Source organism: Cavia porcellus, unplaced genomic scaffold (genome assembly GCF_034190915.1).
Source record: "Cavia porcellus strain 051 isolate PalLab524CR breed Dunkin Hartley unplaced genomic scaffold, mCavPor4.1 scaffold_11, whole genome shotgun sequence".
NCBI classification, from domain to species: Eukaryota; Metazoa; Chordata; class Mammalia; order Rodentia; family Caviidae; genus Cavia; species Cavia porcellus.
The window spans coordinates 69,702,503-69,729,336 of NW_026947494.1; the positions used below are offsets into that span (position 1 = coordinate 69,702,503).

Genomic DNA, 26,834 nt, shown 5'->3' on the forward strand with positions numbered 1-26,834 from the left:
GAAATCTAAAGCAGACCACAAAAAATGGCCACAAAATTGTATATAGTAAATATTCCTAAATATGGTGATTTCCTCTCAGAGGAGAAAAGTTACAAAGGACTGCGGAAAAATGTAAAGAAATAGAAAAGCAAGACATTAGAAGCAAGCTTGGAGGAGAAAGTAAGATCACATGAAGGTTGAGAAACTGGTAAACAAAATAGGAGGGAAAGAGAGGAGGAAGAAATAAAAACAAGAACAACAGGACAAAAGCAACAAATACTAGAAACAATGTTCATACTCATAAAAAGAAGAGCAAACAAGAAAAAAGACAAAACTATGTGCACTTCGAGGCATGTCTCTCCTATCACTGGTGGACAGGAGGGCTGGCAATCTCATGAGCCTGTCTTAGAGTCACAGCAGGGGAGTGGATGATCCCAGCAAACTCGCATTTCTATTTCCACTGAAGTCCAGGCTGGTCTCTCTGACGGCAAGACAGCAAGACTAGCTCCTAATTTGTTCACCCTGCAACACTCCATGTGCAGTTTGAAATCCCCTCCTTGATCTCCTGCCAACTTGAACTCAGTTCTGCCTCACCCTGACACTGAGAGCCATTAGATAGATGGAACACGCCAGGTGTTCTCTGTGTTCTCAGCTCCATGGATCCCTGTCCAAGATGTGTGAGGTGTCTGAACTCAAATAACTCACCAGCTCCTGAGTCCACTGTGTTCACTGCTGTGTTCCATGGGTGGATGCCTCCAGGGTTGCCAGCAGTCACCATACATCTAGAGGAGTGAGCCTCCCCTCTCATGCAGCAAATCAGGGCTCAGGGAGAAAGCACCGCTCCCACCTCCTGTGCTGAGGTCTCTCTTCTTTCCCCACAGGCTTCAAGTCTTGACTGAAATCCTTGCTGGGTCTCCAGAATCCACTTCTCTCCTCTTCCTCACATTGCTATATTCCAGTGTTTGGATGCCACATTTCAAAGAGGCTGTCTCTCTGCTGTTCACCACTCTGCCATCTTCCCGGAAGTCCTTTAATGGATTTTCAGAAGGTATGACCCTTTGTTTCTATCTCAGGTCATGTGAACAGCAGTAAACTATTTAGTTTTACTTTTCCACAAACTTTTGAGTCCCTTCTTGAAAGTAGATGTTTTCTGGCCTATGAAAACTCTTATAACCAAAACTCTTACATTATATCAGTTGATTATGCATTTTAAGTTTCGGATTAGTGAAATCTACACTAAATAGAGGTAGTGGAAATACTTCCTTTAAACAAGCAAGTTTAAGGTACAAGTTGTAATCCTAGTTACTCAGGAGGCTGAGACATGCTCAGGGGTTTTGAAGCCAGGAGGTTTGAAGCCAGCCTGGATAACTTATTGAGAATTTATCTCAATGTTTAAAAAAGAATGCAGGTGTGCCAGGAAGCCCTTCATTGGAAGAGTACCCTGGGTTTGTAGGAGACCAGACAATGAGGGTCAAGGTCTAATTGACCTTTTCCGTAAGCATGAAGGAGAAAAACAGCACACTGTGCACGTTTGGCTACATGTACATTGCCAGTCCCAAGGATGGGTCAAAGCAGCTGAGAGCTGGCTGTTTACCTGAGTGTGTATCATGGATAATGGGAGACAGAAGAACCTTTTGCTACCCTAATTGCTAGCTCCCGGGTCTAAATAAATAAAAGTAAGGTGGGCCAAATGGCATGGCTTTTTGTCTGGTACAGGCAAGAGTCCCCTGCCCCTCTTTCAGAGATGAATTCTATATCATGTTTTTAATCTATGTTTGCCCCCTCTAATTAGCAGGCTGGTTTCTCATGAGTTCAGTCCTCAGTATGGGAAAAAAAGTTATAAGCCAGAGAAAAATTTCATTTTATTTCCCTAAAGTATCTTTTTTGGTACTGTAGGCTAATGATCTTTATCAGAAAATCTGAAGATTTTTATAGTTTTGCATCTTTATCTTGAAGTTTTCTTTTTTCTTTCTTTTAGTGTTTTTGAGACAGGGTCTTTCTATGCAGTTCAAGCTGGCCTTGAGCTCACTTTGCAGCCTAGGCTGGTCTCGAACTCGAAAGGCTCCTCCTGCCTCAGCCTCCCGAGTGCTGGGATCTGGGATTATAGGCGTGAGCCACCATGCCTGGTTTATCTTGAAGTTTTCATTACCAGATTTAATGGAAAACATTTTTTACTCCTTGTAAATGGATATTTTAATTTTTTAATACTAGACTTGATGGAAATGATAATACAAAGTCATGTTAGAGTAGGTTATTTAGCATTGATACACTACATTTTTTGATAATTTTTTCCTTGGAAAAATCAGTTGTAAACAAAAACCTCTTTAGAACTGGGTATTTCTTTCTGTCTGTGAATGAACTGCACTCATTTATGGAAGATTCTCCTTTCATTTCACTCCCAAAGACACGGACTCCAAACATAAAGGGCAAGGTAGCGTGATCTCTGAGATAAATTGTTTTCCCTTTTTATTGAATTACTAACTAAAATATAAATTAAATTATTTTTCTTTTCTTCTTTGAGGTTTTTTTTTTTTGGTTTTGTTTTTGATGCCAGGAATTGAACTCACAATCTTGTACTTGTCAAGTGCTTAAGCTGCTGTGCTAAATCCCAGGTCCCTTTCTTTTTCTTCTTGAAATAGAGACAAAGATGTAAATATTTATGTATGTGTATGTACATGTAAATATATATATAAATAGATAAAATGCTTATTACAAGTGTCCCAGAATAACAAAACTTGAGAGTATATTCAATTTACAGGTGTCCTTCAAGTGATGTTAATTCTCTTAGTTTGTACAGCTGGATTTTTTTGGGGGTAGAGGAATACTGGGTATTGAACCCAGGGCTCTTGCATTTCAGAACTTGCATTGAACAGAACTGTTTGCAGTCTCACTGTTTGAATGTCCACTTTATATGCTTTAATTTTGTAACGAACAAATATTTCTAAGATGACAATATGTAATCCATTAACTAGTGATTTCCTACCATTTATTTTTTTTCTGAAATTCTGTATAACTTGTACCCTTTTTCTGCTTTTTTTTCTTTTTCTCCTTAAATAAAATTTAAAAAAAATCTATGGACCCTCTAAACTTGACAAGGGAAAGTGTGATAAGAAGCTGTACCACTGTACAAGCACTGTACCACTAAGCTACGTTCGCCACCCTCTTTTTTGAGCTGGGTCTTCTTAAGTTGCTCAGACTGACCCTGGACCTTGAGTAGCTGGTATTACCAGTGTGTATTTGTCACACTCAGCTTAATTCACTCAAGAAAAATTTAGAGTCAGTAAGTCACTTGCTTAAATGCTGAAATATAAAAGAGAGACTATTTGAGACTTGGCATCAGGGTGTCCCACATTACGCCAAGTGTTAAGGGTACCAAGAGAAGTTGGTTTGCTATGAGGCTTAAACCCATCACCCCTCATTTACATTAACGTCTTCTAAACCACAGTGTTCATATAGCTAATTTTCTTTAAAGTAAAATTAGCAAAAGTAAGATATTTAAATCTTAGTTAATTCTATTGTCTCTTTTTGCATACCTTCTTATCACACTTTCCCTTGTCAAGTTTAGAGGGGCCACAGATTTTTTTTAAAATTTTATTTAAGGAGAAAAAGAAAAAAAAGCAGAAAAAGGGTACAAGTTATACAGAATTTCAGAAAAAAAATAAACGGTAGGAAATCACTAGTTAATGGATTACATATTGTCATCTTAGAAATATTTGTTCGTTACAAAATTAAAGCATATAAAGTGGACATTCAAACAGTGAGAATGCAAACAGTTCTGTTCAATGATCCAACAAAACTCAGTAATATCATTGTTTATCTTATACACTTAAATATACATGCAGTTATATCCTTTAGAGCACTTTCTTTTCCTCTCTTTTGTACAATGACTATTACACATTTTGGGTTTTATTGCTCCCACAGTTCTTATTACTTTTTTTGGAAGAGAGTAAAACCAAATGTGACATAACAGAACAGAGTTGGTCAAATCAAAAGGGTGGACATAATAGATAATGTAAAAACATAATACAAGGTGATCAACAATGGTTACCATAATGCCTCCCACTATCCCAAATAGAATTGCCTATATCATCAGTTATAATAAAATTCAACAAAACAGTAAAGAATGAAACCAACAAAACCAAAACATTGGAGACATTACAGGTTTTCAAAAGTAGATAATAGTCAACCAGAATGGGCGTCATAATGAATCCCACTATCTTCACAGCTGTTGCCTAAACTTTCGAACCTGGTACTATCAAGCAAAACAGAATAGAGGAACATCAGTCAAAACAAGATGGTGAGAGCAATACAGGGCTTCAAATCAAGTTAATAGAAAATCAAAATGGGTTACTATAATATATCTTGCTATTTTCTTATTTATTTTTCCCTTAATTCAAAGGATAAAAATAAAAAGTAAATAATAAAATGGAGATTGAGATAAAAGAGGGCATAACAACAGAACAGTGCAGATCAAAACATAACCATTTAAGCAAAATAGTGTTTCACCACAAGATAATCCCGACATAAAAGTAGTTACCATATTGTCTCTTTCCTTGAAATCTTTGAGCATAACTTCATATACTGTAGCATCAAATATATCTGTTTTGTTTTGTTTTTGTCTTTTTCCTTTTTATTGGTACCAGGGATCAAACTCACGACTGCCTGCTTGCAAGGCAGGCGCTTATGCCACTGAGCTAAATCCCCAGCCCCAGCATCAAATATATCAAAACAATGTAAAACCATTCAAGAGAATGACAGTATTATAGGGTATTTAGAATCAACTAACAGAAAATGAACAATGGTTTCTGTATAATCTCCTTGTCTATAAAAGTTTTTGTTTATACTATCACTTATAATAAAATCCAATAAGATACAACATGTTAAGACCTATGGAGACAGAAGAACAAAAGCTTGATGGGACTTCAAAACAAGATGATACTGAATCAGCACTAGCTATTATGACATCGTTTTCTCCAAAATAGCTGTTCCTATCATCCAATCTTCTCTGCCTCATTTCTGTTGAGATCTTTTTCTGTCATTAGTTGTCAGTTTGTCTTCTTCATTTTGTTTTCTGCTGCATTCATTGTGGCCTCTCTCCCACTATTTCTGGATTCTTTGTATTTTTCTTTTTTAGAATATCCTGCAGTATTCTCTGTAGAGTTGAATTGGTGGTTGTATATTCCCCTAGTTCCTGTTTATCCTGGAAGCACCTGTTTTTCCATCAATTTCCAGGGACAGTTGTGCAGAATATATCAATGTTGGCTGGAGGTTATTATCTTTCAAAGCTTGAATTATTTCCCCCCACGCTCTTCGTGATTTGATGGTTTGTGCTGAGAAGTCTGCTGTAATTCTGATGGGTGTTCCCTTGTAAGTGATCTGTTTCTTGTCTCTGATGGCTTTTAATATTCTGTTCCTATATTGGATTTCTGGTATTTTGATTATTATAAGCCTGGGTATACCTCTGTTTGGGTTGTAGGTGGCTGGGGTCCTGTATGCTTCATACATCTGAGTATCTTTACCTTTTGCTAAATTAGGAAAATTCTCCTGGATTATTTCTGCAAGTAGCTTTTGTAGTTCATTTGTTTGTGTCCCTACCTCTACTTTTATGTTCTTAATTCTTGTTATAGATCCTCTTATCATCTTCTAGTTTTTGTATTATTGCTGTTTGTTTCTTTGTTATTTTTAAGAAGTTTTTCATTTCATGCTCCCATATTACAAATCTGTCCTCCAGTTCAGATAATCTATCCTTAGTTTCTTTCAAGCTGTTATGCCAGTTTTCAATAGAGTTTTTAGTTTCCTGGTAATCTCTTTGAACCTGCTTCACATATTCTATGTTTTCTCTTATTTTCTCCATCTAACAATTCTCCCCTCTTTTTCTGTTCTTTCATTCCACCATCTGTTTTTTCTTGGGTGGTGCTTAGCATTTCTCTAACTATTCTGCTTATGTCTTGCTTCAGGTCATTAATAACTTCATTCCTGAACTCGTCTATGAGGCTCTGGAGATTGCTTTATGTCTATTGGTGCCGTGTCTGCTATTGCCTGTTTCTCAGGATTGGGGGCTGAGGAGCCTTTCTTGTTGCTCCCTCTTCCCATATTCTTTGTTCCTTATATATGCATGCATATATAGGGGGCCCAGCTTTCTTCCCTGTCAGCCACAGTCTGATTGAATTGTGCCGGCTAGGTGTTCCCACCCACCGCAGCCCACCAGGGAGTTACGGACTGGGCAGCCTATGCGGGGCCCACCCCTCCAGGTCAACCTACCGAAGGCTTCACCAATAGGGTGCACCTCCAGGTGCTGGGACTGGGTTGTGCTAGCCTACTGGGTCTCAGCCAGCAGCGTCACGTAGGCTAGGCACTGCTCACCAATCCCGCTTGAGAGGGTGATATGTGACTAAAGTCACTACAGCGCCCCGTTCCAGCAAGTCTGCCCAGTCCCAGAATGTCCTCTGTTGGAGCCTCCTAGACCGTGGAAGAGTCCCAGTTTCCCTCACTCACCACAGGTCGATGCACGGCTTCCCAGCCGTCCCGCTCTCAACTCCGTTTACCGATTCCCGTTCTCAGAGCTTTTGTGCATCTCTCTCCCTTCCAAGCCGATTCAGACACAGCAGCAGCGGCAGGAAACCCAAATCATGGCTTCCAATGGCACGGGCTCCAGCTTCCACGCTGAGGCTTTATCTGTTCCTGTTATAGCACCAGGATTGCATTCCCAGTTGGTTTCTCTCAGCCCAGTTCATTCTTGGGTCAGCAGGGTATATCTCCTCTTGCTTATGATTCCTCACTCCACACCATTCCTGGATTCTAAGCTGGGTCTCTCAGAGAGCCTCCGTAGCTGCTGCTATCTGTCTGCCATGTTCTCCCGGAAGTGGGTCCAAAGATTTTTAAGGTAATAAGGAAGACTTAAGTTACTAATACATTGAGTTTTATATGGTATATTTACTTGGTCATTATATATATATATATATATATATATATATATATAGTTGAATTATTGCAAGGAGTTGTCCAGTGGACTTCCAGGAATTTATATTTATATTGATTTACATAGCATCATATGATGGAATGATGCTCTGGTCATATTTTAATGTAAGCACGTCAAACTGGGTTCATTTTTTATTGCTAAGTAACAAATTACCACAAATTTAGCCACTAAAAACAGTATCTGTTATCTCACAATTGTGTAAGGCAGAAGTCTAGATATAATATGAAGATTCTCTACTGAGGCTCTCACAAAGCTAAAACCACGTTTGTAGTTTGGCTGCATTCTCATCTGTAGGTCAGAGTCCTTTTCCAAGATCATATGGTGTGACAAGAAAAGCTATGTCTTAATTGTTTGTAGTTTTATTTCCTTGCTGGCGATTAGCTGAGAGCTGTTTTTAGCAATTAGAGTTCACATAGATTTTTTGCCACATGGAATATCCTGCAGTAGAGGATCTCTCTCATTTTTAATACTTGATGGTGTGAAGCTCTTTCAGGAAATCCACTGTCTTTGTAAAGAACTGAAACTGAGTAAGTCTGGTTCACCCAGGGTAACTTTCCTATTTTAAGGTCAGCTGATTTCAGAAATTATTTACATCTGACAAAACCCCTTTATAGAACCTAACTTACCATGCAACAACCGGGAGAAGGTATATATATATACAGAGATGGGACCTTAGTGTTTTACCCTAGACTTCTGTCTACCGTATCTACCGTGCCCACCACTGGACCTTTGTGGGTGAGAGAGGATCTATTTTACAAGACTTTTCAAATTACAATATGTATTTTCAAAGTTGGGAAGAAAATTCAAATGTAAATGAAATGAATGTTGTATCTTATTATATTTTACTATATGTGATAGTATAAACAAAATGTTTTATAGGCAAAGAGATAATATAGAAACTGTTGTTCATTTTCTGTTAGCTGGTTCTAAATACTCTGTAAGTTTTATATTTTCTTGAATGGCTTCCCACTGTCTTAATATGTTGATGCTATACTATACGAAGTTATACTCAAATACTTCAAGGAAAGAGACAGTATGGTGACTACTATTATGTTAGGTTATCTGGTGGTGAAACACAATGATGCTTAAGTTGTTTGGTTCTGGCCTGTGTTCTGTTACTATGTCCTCTTTTATCTCAATCTCCCCCTTTTTTAAAATTAATTTATTTTTTCTTATTTTTTAATTAAGGAAAAACTAAATTTAAAAATAGCGGGATATATTACAGTAACTTTTTGTTTTCCTATTAACCTGATTTGAACCCCAGTATTGCTCTCCCTGTCTTGTTCTGTCTGATTTTACTGTATTCTGTTTTGTTTGATAGTATCAAGTTTGAGGGTATAGGCAACCACTTTGAAGGTTTACTATGATGCCTATTATGGTTTGACTATTATCTTTTTTTGAAGTCCTGTAAGGTCTGCAGTGTAGGTTTTATTGGTCTTGTTCTGTACTGTTTTGATACAGGCAACTCTTTTCAAGATAGCAAGAGGCACAATGGTAATCATTTTTGATCACCTGGTATTCTATTTTTGCATCATATCCTATGTCCATTCTTCTGTTCTAACTGACTCTATTTTGTTTTGTCACATTTGGTTTTATTCTCTTCAAAAAAACAGTAATAAGAACTATGGGAGTAATAAAACCCAAAAAGTATAATTGTTATTGTAAAAAAGAGAGGAAAAGAAAGTGGCCTAAAGAATATAACTGCATGTATATTTAAGTGTGTAGGATAGAAAACCATATTACTGAGTTTTTGTTGGATCATTGAACAGAACTGTCTGCAATCTCACTGTATGAATGTCCACTTTGTATGTTTTAATTTTGTAATTTGGACAACTGTTTCTAAGATGACAATATGTAATCCATTAGCTAGTGATTTCTTACTGCATATTTTTTTCTTGAAATTCTGTACTACTTGTACCCTTTTACTTTGTTTTTTTTTCTCTTTAAATAAAAAAAAAGAAAATTTTCTCAAAAAGTCACATAGCATTTTAACTCCAGTGTTTCTATTAAAACTAAGAAGAAATTGTGAATTCCTAATTTATTTATTAAAACTCTAGAATCTATATTTATTAGAACAAGTAGTTCATAAAAATTAATGGAGTATGTAATAAAAGGAAATAAAGATGACATCACTTATATGTATAGAAAATTTATTTTTTTATTTATGTATTTACTGGTATGAGACTCAAACTTAGCACCTTACATTTGCCAGGCAGGTACTATGCCGCTGACCTATATCCCTGGCCCTAGGAAATTAATTTTTTAAAAATAATGTTTGCAAACACACCACAAACAATATTTCATTCAAAGGAAGAAATGAAATTTGAAAGCTATGTAAGTAGTTTCAGGGCTTTTGTTGGAGTTGGAGGAAGGGGAGTTCCCCCTCAGTCCCTGTGCTTCGGGTCACCTTGCCAATCCTAAGTGCCAAAGCTTCTGTCACACAGCTGTCTCCCACTGATGATCGGGGTTTGATTCCAGGATTTCAGATACCAAATTTGTAGGTGGTCAATAACACAGATGCTCTATTACTGTATATAGCCTGTATACATCCATCTTTAATTTATTTCAACTCTAGGTTATGTTTAATTGATACATAATTTGTTAATATATAACTTGTTAATACAAGGTAAATGCTATATAAATAATTATTGCATTTCATTGTTTAGGCAGCAATGTATGTCAGTCCAAGTGTAACTTTTTCCCTCTCAAATATTTTTCACTGAAGTTTGGTTGAATCCACAGGTGCTGAAGCCATGGCCAGGGAGGACTGGCAGTGTGTGTGTGTGTCCGAGTGTGTGTGTGTGTCCATCTGAGTGTGTTGGTGTGTGTGTGTGTGTGTGTGTCTGAGTGTGTTGGTGTGTGTTTGTGTGTGTGTTTATGTATATGTTTAAGACCTAGCCATAAGAAGCTGAGTGAGCAGGAGAAATTGTCTGGTCTTGGAATCCAGAAAAAGAAGAACTGCTTCTATTTCAAGCTGCCCCCAACATTGACCCCAGATCACCCAGGTAGTATTAGGCAAGTCAGGCAATTAATACTTTTTTCCTAGCTTCTGCTTAGTTGATGTCATTTGGGAAGATGAACTTCTAGAAGGGGACCTTTTTGGTAAGAAGCAAGAAGGTGCTTGTCTGCTTGCTTTGGCTTGCTGAGGACCTTAATCAAGTCACTGCCTTTCTGGCCTTTGGTAGGTAAACGCATGTGTAAGAGTCCAGGGCCTGGCCAGGCCCAGCTCACTGACAGTGTATGGAAGGACAGGGAAGAGGAAAAGCCAACTATGATTCCTAGATAATTTGGCATTTAGTTAGGTGGGAAAAGACCAGGTGTGTGGGAAAGGAGAAGGAAGCAAAGATTCTATTTTGAACAGGATTGAGATGCCAATAGATGTCCACCATGATTTGAATGTCCCTTCCAAAACCCATGTTGAAATTTAATTGCCATTGTAACAATATGGAGAGGCCTTTAAGAGGTGATTATTTCATGAGAGCTCTGCCCTCATGAATGGATTAAGTCCATTAGTGGGTTTGTTATGAATTCTGCCTCTTCCTGTGCATGTTTGCATGATGTCTGCCCTGATGAGATGCTAGTGCCATGCTCTTAGACTCCCCGGCCTCCAGAATGATGAGCAAATATTTTATTTGCTTTGCCCTTGTTCTGTTACGGCAGCAGAAAACTGTTCCAGTGGAGATGTCAGGTGAGTGACTGCACATTGGAATAGGAAGCTGGAGGACTTGGCTGAAGCTGTACACTTTTACATACCACATAGCTGGAATTACTGGTGTGTGGCAAATCTGTTGTAAATTATTGTTGTGTTTTTACCTATTGACCTGTCGAATCTCTGACATTCTTAAAGTTCACTATAAGTTTAGCACAATTTAAAATATGTGATAAATCATCTCAAATCACCTAATCATCACAACAAACTTGAGACTCTTTGAAAAATATCTTCATAGAGAATGAGACTGAAGCTTAGAGAGGTTAAATAATTTCTCCAGCCATGACAGCTAATAAGCAGCAGGAGAGTCTGCTGGATCTGTCAGTCTAATGAAAATTCTGACCTCCACAGACAAATTTAGAAATGATCAGCATGTAACTAGTAAGGTAAACACATTTTTCCTTCCACAAGGAAATGATGTATACTTTATGTTCATAAACAAGGAATATATGGAGTCTCTCAAGAGAACTCTCAGGATGGAATACATAGTAAATCAAGCTTAGGAACTTATCTCTGCACATCAAAGTAAATCCATCTTTCAGGAATGGATTCACATTAACCTAGTTTATGAGTCTGATTTTTAAAAATAGAAGGTCAAATTACAATGAGAAATCACTATCACAGAGTCAAGGATGTCTAAAATCCACGCAGCTAAGTTTTATTAGTGGGTTGCGGTGAAGGGTGGCTTGAGACAGGACCTCAGGTATGTATGTAGTCCAGGCTGGCCTGGAATTGTGTAGCTCAGGCTTGCCTCAGGCTCATGGTTATCCTTTTATTTCAGCCTCTTGAATGCTGGTGTTACAGATGTGCACCACCCTGCTCAACTGCTGCTGCTGCTACTGATTTTCAAATTATTATTCTTACAATGAGTAAAAATGTGGGATAGTTAGTGACCTTAAGTGAAGAGAACCCAAGTCATCTATGCAACTATTAGGATGCTCGTCCAGGAAGAAAGTCTTGTGATGCTCAGTGCCCTTAATCTGCTCTCTTGTCTCATCATCTCAACCCTGACTGCACTTTTATCTCCCTCCAGCTTATGTGATTTAATCTCATCTGGGACAGCATTTATAATCCCAGCCGTTTGGCTCCCCCCATAGCAAAAACTGGATTAGTAAAACACCTCCTGAATTGTGTTGTGTGTTTCAATAGATAATGCCTTTTTTTCCTTCAGGGTGGGGATCAAGCCCAAAGCTTTGCCCATGCAGGCGTCCCTGTATCACTGAGTTACACCTCCAACCCAACAATAACATTTTTTTTTCTATTGAGATCTTCCTTGTTTAAGGCACTAATCTGACAAATCCTCCTTCTGACAGTGATTTAGATACCGAAACAAGTTCTGTCAAGTTATTATTAAATTTTATTTTTGGGGTCCCATCTGGATCTTCACTTGTTCCCACAATTTTACTTAAGCCTCAGCTGTATTAATTACTGATAATACAACTTTAGCCATTTAGTTTGTCTGTCCTTACTCTTTTAATCTGTAAAATGGGGAAATTATATCAAAGTCGTGGAACTACTACTCAGTTCTTAGGATGTGAAAAGGATGTGAAAGCATTCAGTGCATATTGTCTGTTAAGTATGTATCTGGTACCACTGTATGCTGAATTTTAATATAAATTCTCAACATAACCTTCAAGTTCTTAAAACCCAATGATGTGCTATAAAATCCAGTGATTATAATATTAGTTACAGGTGTTTTTGGATCTGAAAAAAGGGAGGATGTGGAGGAGTTCAATGGAACCTATACCATGGACTTCAGAATTGGGCTAAGAAATAGTAATCTAGGAGATTTTTAAAAATCATGCAGGGAAGCTAGGTTTTGCTCAGTGACACAGCATATGCTTAGCACATGTGAGGTCCTGGGTTCAGTCTCCACATACACACTGTGGGGAACATTAGGCATTTATTTATTTACCATTTAACAGTATGATGAATAATGGTTTTAAAGGTATAAAATAGCTGGGCATGGTGGTGCATGCCTGTAATCCCAGCCCTTGGGAGGCTGAGGCAGGAGGATTGCCTGAGTTTGAGGTCAGCGTGAAATACAGAAAGAGATACTGTCTCAAAAACAAAATAGACAATAATAAAAGTACAAAATATAGATTATAGAACAGCAAATTATATTTTTATTAAAATATTCCAAACTCAGATTTGTGTCAGCTTATGTTCTTTTTGCCTCCTGCATTACAAGTGATAGAACCCAAAGCCCTGGGCATGCTAGGTAAGTATTCTACCACGGGGCTCACCCATCCTTGGCCCAGGGGAGGTTTGAAAAGACAAAACGAGAGGGCGACATCAGATACTGTGACACAATAATCACTGACCCTAATGATTAATAACAAAGCTGAGGTTGAACAGACTATATTCGGGCAATGTCTATGCAGAAGTACTTTCCATACAAGGTTCTGCAGAGTCTTCGGTGATAATTACTACAGATAATCATGCGTGAGCGTATTCCCTTCGTAGTGTCCGGCTTTATTTTTCTAGGAGGGCTAATTCAAAAACTCTGTTATAGTTGTTGACAGCCTGGTACTCTGAAGTTCATGATTGCTTGGAACTCACTATTTAGCACAGGCTGATCTTGAATTTATGATCCTCCTGCCTCAGCTTCCCACATGCTGTGATTATAGCCATGCCTCATTAACTTCATTTTCATACTGTTTCTTCCAAATGTCACATTTCAGCTAGGATTAATAGAAGTAAAGATGTAATTTTCCCATCCATATTTGTATCGTCCGTGGACCCTATATTAAGAACTGATTGTCAAAGCACAAAATTACAGCAGTTTAGTTAAAGGATTTTATTTGGCTTTTTTCTTATTCTAAAACTAGGCAGTACTTTGTTCCTAAAATACAGTAAATACATCAATGAGCCAAGCAGAACATGTTGGTCATATAAATATACAAAAACTTAAAATAGAAATAAACAAAACCCAAAAGAAAAATTTGCTATTTCAGAGGTAATTTATCTGCGAGGTAGGACAGGAATACAGACTAATTGGAACATTATTGTCAGATGTCAGTTTATTTCAAATTCTTTTGTGTAAGGATTAAAACAGAAGCAAGGAGTTGACTCCTAGATACATATGAATTACCCACACCAAATGAAAAATATTTAAAAACCCTGAATAATCCAATAACAGGCAATTAAATTGAAGCAGTAATAAAAACTCTACCAACTAAAAGAAGCCTTGGACTGCCTAAATTCACTGCTGAATTCTATGAAAACTTCAGGGAAAATCTAATACCAATACTTCTCAATTTCTACAATGAAATTGAAAGGGAATTCATACGCCCAAAGTCATTTCTGGAAGTGACTCTAACCTTGATTCCAAAGCCAAGGATTCATGCAATAAACAGAACTATAGACCAATCTCTTTAATGGATATAGGTGCAAAAATCCTCAATAAGTTACTGGCAAACAGTAGACTTCATCCTTGGGGTGCAAACATGGTTTAACATACATAAATCGATAAATGTAACACATCACATAATCAGATGCAAGGAAAAAAACACATGATCATCTCAGGAGTCATGAGAAAGTCCTTGACAAAAATCCAGCACCCTTTCATGATAACATTTGAGAAAATAGGCATACAAGGATCTCTCTCAATCTGATAAAGATCCATCGATGACAAAGCTACTGTGAACATCATTTTAAATGGGAAAAAGAAACAACTTTCTCTTTAACATCAGGAACAGGACAAGGATGTCCACTATCACCACTCCTCTTCAACATAGTACAAAATAACCAAAGCAGTTAGACAAGAAAAAGACTATGTATGGAATAAGTTAAGTTACTCTTATTTGTAGACAATTCTATATAGAAGAAAAAAAGACCCACCAAAATATTCTCAGAATTAATAATGTATTAGGTTGCAAATTAAACACAAAAATCAATAGCATTCCTGTACACGAAGAATGGACCCACCTAGAAAGAAATTAGGAGGATGATACCATTCATAATGACATCAAGAAAAATCAAACACTTAGGAATTAATGTAACTAAGGGAAGGGAGTAACCCCTAGGATGAAAATTACAGCACTTTGAAAATGAAAATTAAAAACGATATCAGCAAATGGAAAGATACTCCATGTTCCTGAGTATGCAGAATCAGTGTAGTGAAGATGGCCATACTTTCAAACTGATACACAGGTTTTAACACAATCCCAATCAAAATGCCAGAAACATTCTTCACAGAACTGGAAAAAATAATCCCAAAATTCCTACGGAACCAAGACAGACCCACAGTAACAGAAGCAGTCCTGGTTAATGCAGGAGGCATTACAACCCCAAACAGAGTTACATTAGAAAGCTACAGTGATAAAAACAGCCTGGTACGGGCACAAAAACAGACAGGATCAGTGGAACAGAGTAGAGGATGCACAAACAACCCCAAGCATATGCAATTACTTGATTTTTGACCAAGAAGCCAAAAGCACGCACTGGAGGAAGGAAGGTCTCTTTACTGAATCATGTTGGAAAAACAGGCTATTCATATGCAGAAGAGCCAACCAGACCCATGTCCCACACTGTGTATGGAACTAGTTTCAAAATGGATCAGTGAACTAAATCTTAAAACAGAAACAGGTGTTGAAAGATAAAATAGGTAAAACTTTTGAAGTCAGAGGCGTAGGCAAGGACTTTCTGAACAGAGCCCTGGTTGCACAGGAACTATTATTGAGAATCAACAAATGGAGTTTACAGTATTAAAAGTTTCTGCACAGAAATAAAAACTGAGTGAAAAGAAACCCTACAGAATGAGAAAAGAAATTGCCAGGTATTCCTCAGATAGACGACTAACACATAAAGAACTCAAAAACTTAGACTCTTCAAAATAAATGACAATGAAAAACATGGGCAGCGAAAATGAAGAGATGCTTAACCAAGAAGTACAAGTGGCCGATAAATACACGAAGCAATGTTCAAATTCTTTGGCTGTTAGCAACATGCAAATTAAAACAACACTGAGTTCATCTTACCCCCAAAAGGATGATCACCATCAAGAAATCAAATAATAACGTGTTATTGAGGCTGCAGGGGAAATGGAGCCTTCCACATTGTTGGTGAGATGCAAACTAGTACACTCACTGTAGAAAGCAGTGTAGAGACTCCTCAAAAAACAAAGAATTTCATTCTATCCAGCAATTTCCCTTCTGGGTGTTCTGCAAGACATCACGTTACAATGAATACCCTTGTTTATATCAGCACAGTTCATACTAGCTAAATCTTGGAAGCAGCCTCTATGTCCATCAACAGAGAGGTGGGTAAAGAAAATGTGGTATAGTTTGGAAGACAGGCTGCCTTGATATAAACTAAGGTACATAAAGCAACTAAATGCTTGTATTGTCTGATTGATTTTGCAGGCCTGGGGCCAGCGGTCTGAGCATCCTTTGGGAGGATTACTATACAATATAGCAAATCTGGGGCATTTCCTTCTATCTTGTCTTTGAAATCCAATATTGCTTTCACTGTTTTGCTTTGTTCTGATTGTTTTGCTTTATTTAATATTCTATTTATTTGGCTTTATTGTGTCATGCTTTGGTTTGATTTTGCTATACCTGATGGAATGAACAACTATTATGAAGATAACAAGATATACTATGGTAGCTGTTGTTGTTTTCCTGGTATCCTGCTTTGAAGGTTTGTACTCATTTTGTTGCATTGTTTTAACCGGTTTTGTTCTGTCTTGTTTTGTTGGATATTACTATTTTTAAAATTAAAAAAGAAAATGTGGTATATTTATACAGTGGAGTAGTACTCCACCATAAAGAAGGATAAAACTGAGTAACATATAGCTAACATGTAGGAAAATAGATGCACCTTGAGACCATAATAATAAGTGAACTAAATCTGTATATAAGCTTATACATCGAATGATTTCTCTTGTATGAGAAACCCAGAATACAAATAAAAGCCAGGTCAGGAGTGGTGATGCATGCCTGTAATCTCAGTACCTAGGAGTCTGAGGAAGGAGGGTCACTGCAAGTTTGTGTCACCCTGGGCTATATAGTGAGTTCTATGTTGGTCTGAACTACATGGCAAGACCCTGTCTATAAACAAACAAACAAACGAACAAACAAACAAATGCTAGATAATAGGAAATAGGGAGCTAGATCTTTCCCAAATGGAAAGGGGACCAGGAGATGGAGTGGGCGGGGAGAAAGGAGAGGGAAAGATCTTGAAACAACAATTAAAATGTGTTATGTACACGTACCAATTCCACACAAGGTGTGTAAACGTTATGTACCGGAAATATGCTGACAAACCCTTAGGCTGTGGGTTAATTCGTTATGTGCAGGATATGTGTATATTTTACCTGGTAATTCCAAACTGCTTTTGTCATTCACTCCTGATACTTCCCACAGTACAAAACTAATAAAACCTTGTGGCTAATTTTCCAAGTCAATTTCAGGCTTATTGCTTAACAAAAAATCAGAAGCTACTTTCTTATCAAACCAATTGAAACTGGCCTGCTTGGGAAACATACACTGTTCCAATCCTGATTTCAGAGTGGCTATGTTAAATAGCTTGGTTTTCAGTTGATAACCATGGCTTAGTGCACATGACTCTATTTTGATGTTTAGCATGGCCAAAATTGCCACCTGTAATTTTTATTTAATACCGTGCTTTACAGGGCTGTAGTATTGACCAAAGAAAGAGAACTTTTGAAGGAGAAAGCACCCTTATCTTTGAAAGCCAATGGTTATTGGCTCTTAGAGTTTGTGGCCTTCCTTGTTCAAAGACCCAGCTGCCAGCAGACCCTGGACTCTTCTGGCCACCAGCGATGGTGGCTGGTGACAATTCTTCATTGTTCTCTGCTGCCACACGTCAGCCTTTAGCAACCCCAGCATCTGGTGGCTTTGGGTGCCAGTAGCCTGGTGTTACCAATCCTGGCTGCGGTGGGTTTCTGTGCCATACCCTTTCAGCCTTTAGTGCTTCCGTCTTCAGCTGCAGGCTGTATTTGGTGCCAGTAGCCTGTGATGTTATCAGCTCTTAGTGTACCTTGGCATGATCCACTTGAGACAAAATCATGCCATTCAGAAGGAGTTTTATCCGGACATGTGCTGCAGCATAAGGGGTTTTAGCACAGGAATGGCACTTACTAAGAACAGGGGAAGTGGCTTTAAAAAGAACAGGGTTTACATGGGCACCATATTGAACATTCGGCCTGGGCATGAGGAGGGGAGAGGACCCTGCTGCAGAAGGGCTACAGGGCAAAGTCACAGGTCCACGTTTGGTTTGCTGTAGTCAAATCTCCCTTGGGGTGGTTTTGGAGTGTGGTGTAGAGAGGTGGGCTGCAAGGCATTTGGGGTAGCTGTGAAAGAAAAGCAATTTTCTTAGGGAATGGCAGACCCTTATCTGCTATCCCAGTGAGATATCGTAAGCATGAAAGTGCTTATTTGGTTTATTACTTTGCTGGAAATCATGATATATTTTCATTAGACAAATTAGAGGCATTAGCGAACTAACAAAAGTTTGAAGACTAACTGGGGAGATACAAGCATGAGACACTGACAGGCAGACTGAGGTTCCACTTTAAGGATCTTGACTGTGAGGGGAAGCATTATAGAGGGATGCTTGTTAGTCTGAGGGAAGATTGAGTACCCAGGGAAGCAGTGTGGGCAGATGCATGCAATTTAGGGAATGAGTGTTAGAGGACAGTCATGGTGGTGCATGTCTGCAACTTCAGCACTCTGGAGGCTGAGGCAGGAGGACAGCTTTGAGCCAGAGGCCAGCCTGTGCTACACAGTGAGTTCAGAGCCAGCCTGAACAACATAGCAAGGACCTGTCACTGCTGCTCCCTTCTTCCCACCAGGAAAAAAAAATAGAAAGGGGAATCTGGAGAGTTAAGACAGAGCGAATATACATGATGCAAAGAGACCTCTGAGGAAGCAAGAAGGGGCAGGGACAAAGGGACAATAAGGGCATCTATCTGAGACCAGGAAAAGAACATCCACTGAGAGGGGCTGCAACACAGGAGGCAGATGCAGGAAAACCCTTAGGTAGAGAGCAGAAAGTGGGAAAAGTTTCAAAATTGAAATTTATCCTTTTGTTAGTTCCTTTGCAGCCTCTTACAGAAATGGGCATGTACTCTAGGTAGAGACAGTAGGCCTTCAGAGCCCCAAAGGGAGGTTATTCCAAGAAGGGTATCTGCCTCCACCAGGAACTGAAAGGCTAACATTGAGCATTCGTGATTTAACTTCTGGGCTTCAAGAATGAAGGTGACTTATTGGTTTATTCTGTTAGTAATTTTTTACAGCAAATTGGGTCCTTTTTCCCTCTCAGAATTGTGGAACCAATCACAAGAGCCAACCACTGATTGGTCAGTGAAGGAGATGCATTCTTGTCTAAGAATAGAAGAGGTAAATTCCCAAATAAACTTCTTGATCCCTTGGGGTTGGGAGGTTATAGATAAAGAGTAAAAATGAGAGGGAATGGTAAACTAATACAAAAAGCAATATTGCTATCTTTTCTGGGAATAGGAGATTTTCCAGGAATTTGGGCACTGTCTTTTTTCCCCACTGCTTGATGCTTCATTCTGGTCATCCTTGTGGAAGTTGTCAACTGTGCTCTTGCAGTATATCCTAGTAGCATGTGCAAGGGGCGTTTGACAAGAGACCCGCCCTTGAAATGAGCTCGATGGCCTCCTGGGAGTGCATTAATGTCCAAACAAAAGTCTAGAAAGAATGGGAAGTTGATGCAGGGACAGTAGCCAACAGTGCCACTACAAGGGAATCTGGAGGCAGAAGCCTGGGATTTAAACCGAGGCTCTGTCACTTTTGAGCTCTAGAGAAATTAATAAACCTTTGAAAGCTTTTCTTCAGTAGGAAAAGAGAAATAGTAATACTTGCTCTGAGGTTACCGAGAGGATTAATGGATAAAGTGTCTGCGAAATGTTCTGGCTCCCATAAGGGGCTCAGTGCTTGCTGGTTTGCTTTCTTTCCCTTCTTGTGTGTATTAATGTACAGTGTAGCCATTTGGTAGAATCTAAAGGGATCAGTACATTACCATTTCCAACAAATATATTTTTGAGGTGCTAATATCTTCCAATGAGGGCAGGAGCCCTCGTTTAAACCATTAGACTAAACAGTACAGATGGTCCTGGCACATGGTGTTCGTGTCACAGATGGCTCATAATGCAAGGCACATATTAATAAGCAAGAATAGCTCTATTTTAGCTTCGTGTTTTCATTTCATACTTCAACACACTATTATTATACAAGTAAAAATATGTTTGCCTTTTTATATATTTCATCATTAGGAGAAAATTCACAAGCAAGTGTCCTTTGTTTAGTTTTTGAAGACATCTTCTTCCTTTTATACAGTACCGCTGGGCTTTCCTTTCACCTGAAATCAACTAGGCGGGATTTCAAAAACTCTGTGGAGACCTTAACATGTGGCCCTTGGATTCTGGAGCTCCGTCTCTCCAGAGCAGTGAGCCAATGACTGAGCTCAGTCCTACAGTCAACGATTTCATCAGCGATGCCTTCATCATGAAACCCCAGTAACAACTCTGAACACTGACACTTGGGATGTCAAAGTGGGCACATAGTGATGTGGTGCAAAGCATGAAGCCCCACTATGATCTCTCCTGGGTGGCACCTGTCCTCTGCATCCTTTATAATAAAACCAGGATTGCAAAGAAAAAAAGCAAGCCAAAAAAAAAAAAAGGCTATTATTGCAATTATGGTACTTTTCTGAGTTCTGTGAATTGTTCAGATAACTTATCAAACAGGAGGAGATTGTGGGAATTCTTAAATTTGTAGATGGTAAATAAAAAATATGGGTGGCCTGGAGATCCCTGAAATGTACAGTAGGCATTTGACATTGAAGGCAGTGCTTAGCTTCATTATCTGTGCCAGCTTGGAATGGTTAGTGTCACAAATTAATTAATTTTGTCATAATTGCACTTATATAGTTAAAAAATGGAAAACTAGGGAGAGAACCACCCAGCGTCTCCTGTGATCCATGCCATGGTGGAACTTAGGGCGCTGGGAAACCAGGCAATCAGCTCACCTCCCTTGTAAACAGCCTTGAGGTTACCAGCGTGAGGACTGAGAATCAAACCTCCCTCCCCCTTAACAAATGGCAGCCAGAGGTTTGAGCTTGGGAGGTTGACCCTATGCAATATAGCAAATATGGGGGATTTCCTTGTACCATCTTTTTGAAGGCAAATATTATTACCACTGTTTTGCTTTGTTCTGATTATTTTTATTGTGCTATTCAATATTCTGCTTTGATAAGTTCTATAATGTTCTGTATTTCATTTGATTTTGCTATACTTGATTGAAAGGACAACTATTGTGAAGATAATGAGATACACTACGGTACTTATTACTGTTATCCTGGTAACCTGCTGTGACGTTCTGTACCAGTTTCACTGTACTGTGTCAATTGGCTTTGTTTTGTCTTCTTCTGTTGTATTTTACTACCTTGAAAATAATAAAAAATGGAAAACTTATTTTGCTAATTTATAATTCACAGTACTCATTCCTACTTTATTTTAAATTTTTTTTAAGACAAAGTCTCACTCTGTAGCTCAAGCTAGCCTCGAACTCACTGATTCTCCTGTCTCAGCTTCCTGAGTCCTAGGGTTTCAGGCATGTACCACCACACACAGCTTCAGCCCTACTTTAAAAAAGTTTAGCCAGATCTGTTCCCACAGAATATTTTGATAGGTCATTCGATAGTAAAAATTAAGCTAATAGTTGCCTCTGTAAACATACTTAAGAACAGATACAGATTTGGCGACCTGTTTGCTTTAACAAAGGAAAAGAAAAAGACCACAAACATTGTTTAAACAGGCCCTAATTGTGTTACATTTATACTTTTCTGAGTGAGTAGATCTTTTTGTGTTATGTCACTTGTTAATGCCAATGTGGAAAGATGTATGCTCTAGAATAGACTATGATGTAATTTTTTCTAAGAAGAGTCTAAATCTGGGGCTACTTAGTAATCATCCATTGTACAAGTATTCCTGTTTAAGGAAGTACCAAAATTTGACACCCTCAGCCTCAGGCCATCTTTGATGAAATTCACATATGTGTATATGGCACTGTGCTCCCGGCTACAGAGGATAGAAAGAAGCCCTCAGTGTTGAGACTGAAAGACAGAGGAGTCACAGGTAACTGGAAGACAGTGAGGTGGGCGAGTGTAAGGGAGAGAGGCAGGGTGGTGGTTGTGGCTTAAAGACTCTGCGTGTACTGAGAACTTGATTCCCCAGTGCTCAGCAGTGGGGCCTGGCAGTGACTGGATCCTGCGGGAATGAAATAGGCTGTTAGAGGTGGTGGAAGCAGGTCACTGGGCGCATGCCTTTGAGGTGCGTCCTGTTCCCTGCTCCTTGTCATCTGACTCCTTTCCTCGCTGATTCCTGACTGCTGTGGTGGACAGTTTTGCCCTCACCGCCCCACACACGTTTCTGCCATGCAGGTTCTGCCTTACCACAGGACCTTAGCCTGAGGCCTCTGAAACCACGAGCCAAAATAAATCTTTCCTTTTTAAAACTGTTTCTATCAGTATAGTTTTGTCAGACGGGTGAAGAGCTGACTCACGTGGTGGTGGGATGTGGGGATTAGCAGTGGTTTCTCATCTGAAGAGCACAGGGATAGGAAAATGGTGCAAAATCTGAGTGAAAGCGTGGGGCAGAAGAGCACAGGCTGTGGCTGGGGAGGAGTGACCCCAGCTACCACGCAGGGAACACGTGGGCGAGTACCAAGGAGAAACTGAGCAAAAGGGTGGAGCAGGATCCTGGAGACTCCATCCAGCAAGACAGAGGTCAGACACACAGGCTTTGAGCAGAACTGGGATGTGACAGTGTCTCCTGGCCAGCAGTGTCCACGCTTGACTCCTGGCGTAGCTCTCTTTTGCTCCATGGAAAGGGTTCATTTCAAAGTACAAACAAAACAAAAATCCCCTTCGAGCAAGTTTCTCCCTCTGTAGCCACACTGGTCAGAACAGGCTTCAATCTCCTCACTGCAGATGGTTTAAAAAATCCTCAGCTTGGGGCTGGCTACCGCTCAGAGATGGAGCCACTGTTCCGCCAGTTACGAGGCCCAACGTTTAATCCCCCAGCACCTAAACAGGCTTCTTAATCTACCACCGTCAACAAAATCTCATCTCAGAACCTTACAAGGGATAGGTATTTATTAAATAATTCAGAAAATACACATAAGCGAAGTATAAAGAATTCATTCATCTTTAATGTCTCCAGAACAACTGGGGTTGAAATGTGGCTGTATGTTCTTCTTTCCTTTGTGAATATATTCATGTATTATTTATCTGCATAAAATGCTTGATTTATAAAAACGAGTGCTGGTTATTTTACGATGTGCTTTCATCACTTATTAATACTACATGGCCATTATTCTTTATTTTGTTTTAAAGGGGGTAAAAACTAAACAACAAAACAGAACAAAGTAGAGACAGAAGAAAACAATGTAAGTAACACAGGTTTCAGCAAGACAACAGGAGATCTACCATGGCTACCATAATGTCTTTTGTTTTCTTCCAAATAGCTGTCCATATCTTCACACACAATGAATTCATACATAGCAAAATAGTATTAAACTGATCAGAACAGAGTGAAGGAAGGCATTACAGACCTTCAAAATCAGACAGTAGGAAAAATAATAATGGCTGCCATAATGTCTCTTGTTCTCGTTCAAAATAGCTGCCCATACCTTCATGTATGTTGAAATTAAACAACACAAAACAGAATACAAAACCTCTCTGAACAAAGAATAAAAGCATTATTGGATTTCACAGCGTGATGATACCGAATCAACAGGATTTGTATCAACATGCCTTCCCCTTAGTTTTATCTCTTCCTGAATATTGTATCACTGGGGTGATACAGTAGGTTGTGCATACATTTGTGTGTGTATCTAGATTATATCATTTAAAATTAGATTTTTGAGATATATTCATGTTGCTGAATGCATCGACAGTGTATCTCTTTTTATTGCTGAGTAGTGTTTCATTATGTGGAAGTACCATAGTGGTTTATCCTCTCACTGATTCATAGATGTTTAAATTGTTTCCAGTTTTTGGTCATCATGCTATTATAAACATTTTTGTACTGATCTTTTTTTTCTGGTCAACTGGTCAACATTTTTGTTTTTCTTGGCTAAATTCTTAGGGATGAGATTGCTGAAGTATGGAAAGTATGTGTTTATAGGTTGGCACCAATTTTCCAAAGTGTGCTACTATTTTGCATTGCCTTCAGTAAGGGCGGGGGCTTCTGCCCTGTGTTTTTACCACTGTTACATGAAAAACTTGCCATTCTAAAAGGTGGGAAGTGGTATCTCATTATAGACGCAATTTACATCTCCATTTCCCTTTGCTATATCATCTCTGCTGTGTGACAAAATGCCCATTCAAAAAATTGACTTTGGAGTTTACCATATTGTTAATGCAACTTTTGATATCTATAGACTTTGAGGGAGAAAATGGAAGTATGGGGAGATACAATTTGGGGAGCTCTCTTTAACGAAAAGAATATTAAAAATCATAGAAATTGTAAGGACATCTCCTAGTTTCCATATAAGTGAGGGACCCCAAGCTCAAAGTTCATTAACTTCGTGGAGATTTCCCCTGAGTAGACCAATTGGTAAGCCAATGCCCTATCATTATACTTTTGTTTCTTTTCTTTCCTTTCTTCCTTTTAAATTTTATTTTGACTATCAAAACCCACATCTTTCAAGACTCTTTCAAATGAGTAGCTTACAAGTGAAGCTTGGTATAGGTGGAGATGCATTTCCTTGGATAATTTCTGGAATATCTGGGTGGGATGACATGCTCATAATAAAAGCTTTTGAAGTCCTACTGTTCACACTTCTACCAGTGTACATGCATTCTCTTCATCCCACCAAAATTTTTATTATAATCTTTGCTTTTGCTTTGTAATGATCATCCTTCTCCATTTGATTTCAAGTTTCTATCCCATTGGGTTCCTGAAAATGCTTGGCCCATCACTGAAGACCTGATTCCAAATCCTTTCACTTTTCACCTTTGAGATTTTTCTGTGTCACTTAAAACTGTTGCCTGTTTTACTATTTTTCTTTTAGTAGGCAGCGCTCCTGTGGCCCCATGCATAGTTTTCCCGGGATCCTGTAATCACCTTTCTTGGTCTCCTGGCCCAATTGCCTCTCACCCTGCCCAGCCCTTCAGTGTTGTTGCCCTTAAAGTTCTTTCTTTAGGTCCCTTTTCTTTTTCTTTTCTGTCCCACTTGTGATGGTTAATTTCATGTGTCAACTGGGCTTCCTCCCTGTTCTGCATGAAAGTAATGCATAACTTTCATACAGGTTTGTTATGGTTGACACATTGTGTCAACTTGAGCAGTTTAGAAGTTTAACTGAGAGACTCAGCAGGGAGCCAGGGTTTTTACTTTGTAAACATCCTCATCTGTGAAAGAGGAGGGCCTAGAGATTTTTGTGAGTGTTACACCAGCCCTGGAGAGGGAGGTGGCCTGTGTACAATATAAGGGAGGAGAAGAGGCTTGTTCTACCTTTTTCCTCTTGCTGCTGCCTTGAAGTATTGCCCCAGTGCCATGCTACCCTGTGTTGGAGCCAGCTGATTATGAACTGAAACCTCCAAAAACTGTAAGTTAAAGAAAACTTTCTTTCCTTAATTTTGGGTGTTGGGTATTTTGTCTCAGCAATGAGAGAAAAGTAACTAAGATAAGGTTGTGGCCATACCAAGCTGTTTGCAGCTACTTAAATATGTAAAACTATTTGTTTCATATTCATGATAATGTGAAATCAAATGTGTTCTCCACATCCTCACTTAAAGAATCTATTCAGTGATCATTTACTCACCTCTCAAGACTCAAAAATCACCTCTGAGCTGGGTGCTGAGCACATATTTGTAGTCATAGCTACTCACGAGGTTGAGGCAGGAGAATCACAAGGTCAAAGCCAGCCTGGACAAGTTAGTGAGACGTGGTCTCGATGTTAAAAAAAATAAAAGAAGAAACGAGGGTGTAGCACAGTGGTCTTTGTCTTAGGCAAAATACTTTCTGTATGGTAGAGAAGTGTTAGGTTCAGAGATGTGTGGATCGTCGATTGAATTATTTTTCTCTGCTGTTGTGCAGTCTTTTCTTATTTTATCAATTAAAGATTAATATGTGAAGTGTAAATCTTAAGATGTTTTTACCACATATCTTATTGGCTTATCTTTTTTCTTATCTCTAGTTTTGTTTCAAATATGTTAAATTTCTTATGATCATTTCATATTTTATAAGTTTATTTCATTTAAGCCTTATCTTTTAAGCCAGTGTTTTCTTTTCTTTATGCCAATTTCTGATGATTAATTTTTCTTCACTGTAAACTTACGTGAATCATGAGTCATGGGCAACCTGCAAGGTGAAGGAAGACCTGGATTTTACCTTGGTGTGACAGTTTCATTTTTGACTTGGGGGATCAGCTGTCCTACCTGCACCCCTGTGCTGTGAGCTTACCTGGCTTTTCTGTTGAAATCAGAAAGTCTGTGATTTGCAGGTCCTAGACTGCTGTGGAGAAGATTAAAGTCATTCTCTTTCTAAACACTGTAACGATTAAGAGAGACAATTCAACCAGAGGACACCACCACACCCATAAACCTTTAGGACTGGCTATTACTGCCACCCATTGGAGGTCATAATCACCTTTAGGTGGCAGACATTTTCAGCTTATTTTTATCTTCTTGAAATTGTTCCAGACAGCTGTCATCTATAACTGATTCCAAATTCCCATAGGAAACAACCATAAAATTGCCCTCAAGAAGAAGCTTAGCTAGTAGTTCTGGCACTTGGAGCAAAGCATACAGAACTTTCTTTCAGTCAACTTTTTAGTTTTAACTAATCATTTTTATTGACTAGGTGCAAAAGTATGTAAATTACTATATGTAAATTACTATACCCAATGTAAATTATTATGCTGTTACTATATAAATTGCTATACCCAAACATTTTAGGAGAACGGGACAGAATTTTATTATACCACCTTTATTTGAGTGTTCCCATAGAGTGCTCTGATGTGTGGCCTCAGGCCCCATCAAGAATGAGGGGTCTGTACCCCAACCCAGCTGGGACTGCTGTTTTCAGGCAGCTCTCTGTTATCAGGCCCCTCAGAATTGCCTTGGTGGAGGAGAGCTGTCTTACCAAGATCTCTTTCTCACCCCAAGATG

The 26,834-nt window shown here is 38.8% G+C and overlaps 1 protein-coding gene across 4 annotated transcripts in view; it reads left to right on the plus strand.

The window, feature by feature from the left end:
• LOC134478145 (serine/arginine repetitive matrix protein 1-like) overlaps window positions 1-21,148 on the plus strand; it is a 51,098-nt gene extending 29,950 nt beyond the window's left edge. The window contains exons 2-4 of one of the 4 annotated variants that reach the window (XM_063258457.1): window positions 861-1,027; window positions 18,957-19,033; window positions 19,997-21,148. In XM_063258457.1, coding sequence (XP_063114527.1) covers window positions 861-1,027; window positions 18,957-19,033; window positions 19,997-20,032 — 280 coding nt within the window. In that variant the 3' untranslated portion in view covers window positions 20,033-21,148. Of the gene's footprint in view, window positions 1-860; window positions 1,028-10,004; window positions 14,516-18,956; window positions 19,034-19,996 lie in introns of those variants that run through there. The other 3 variants (XM_063258458.1, XM_063258459.1, XM_063258460.1) reach the window with 3 other exon arrangements.
• The last annotated feature ends 5,686 nt before the right edge of the window (window positions 21,149-26,834 follow it).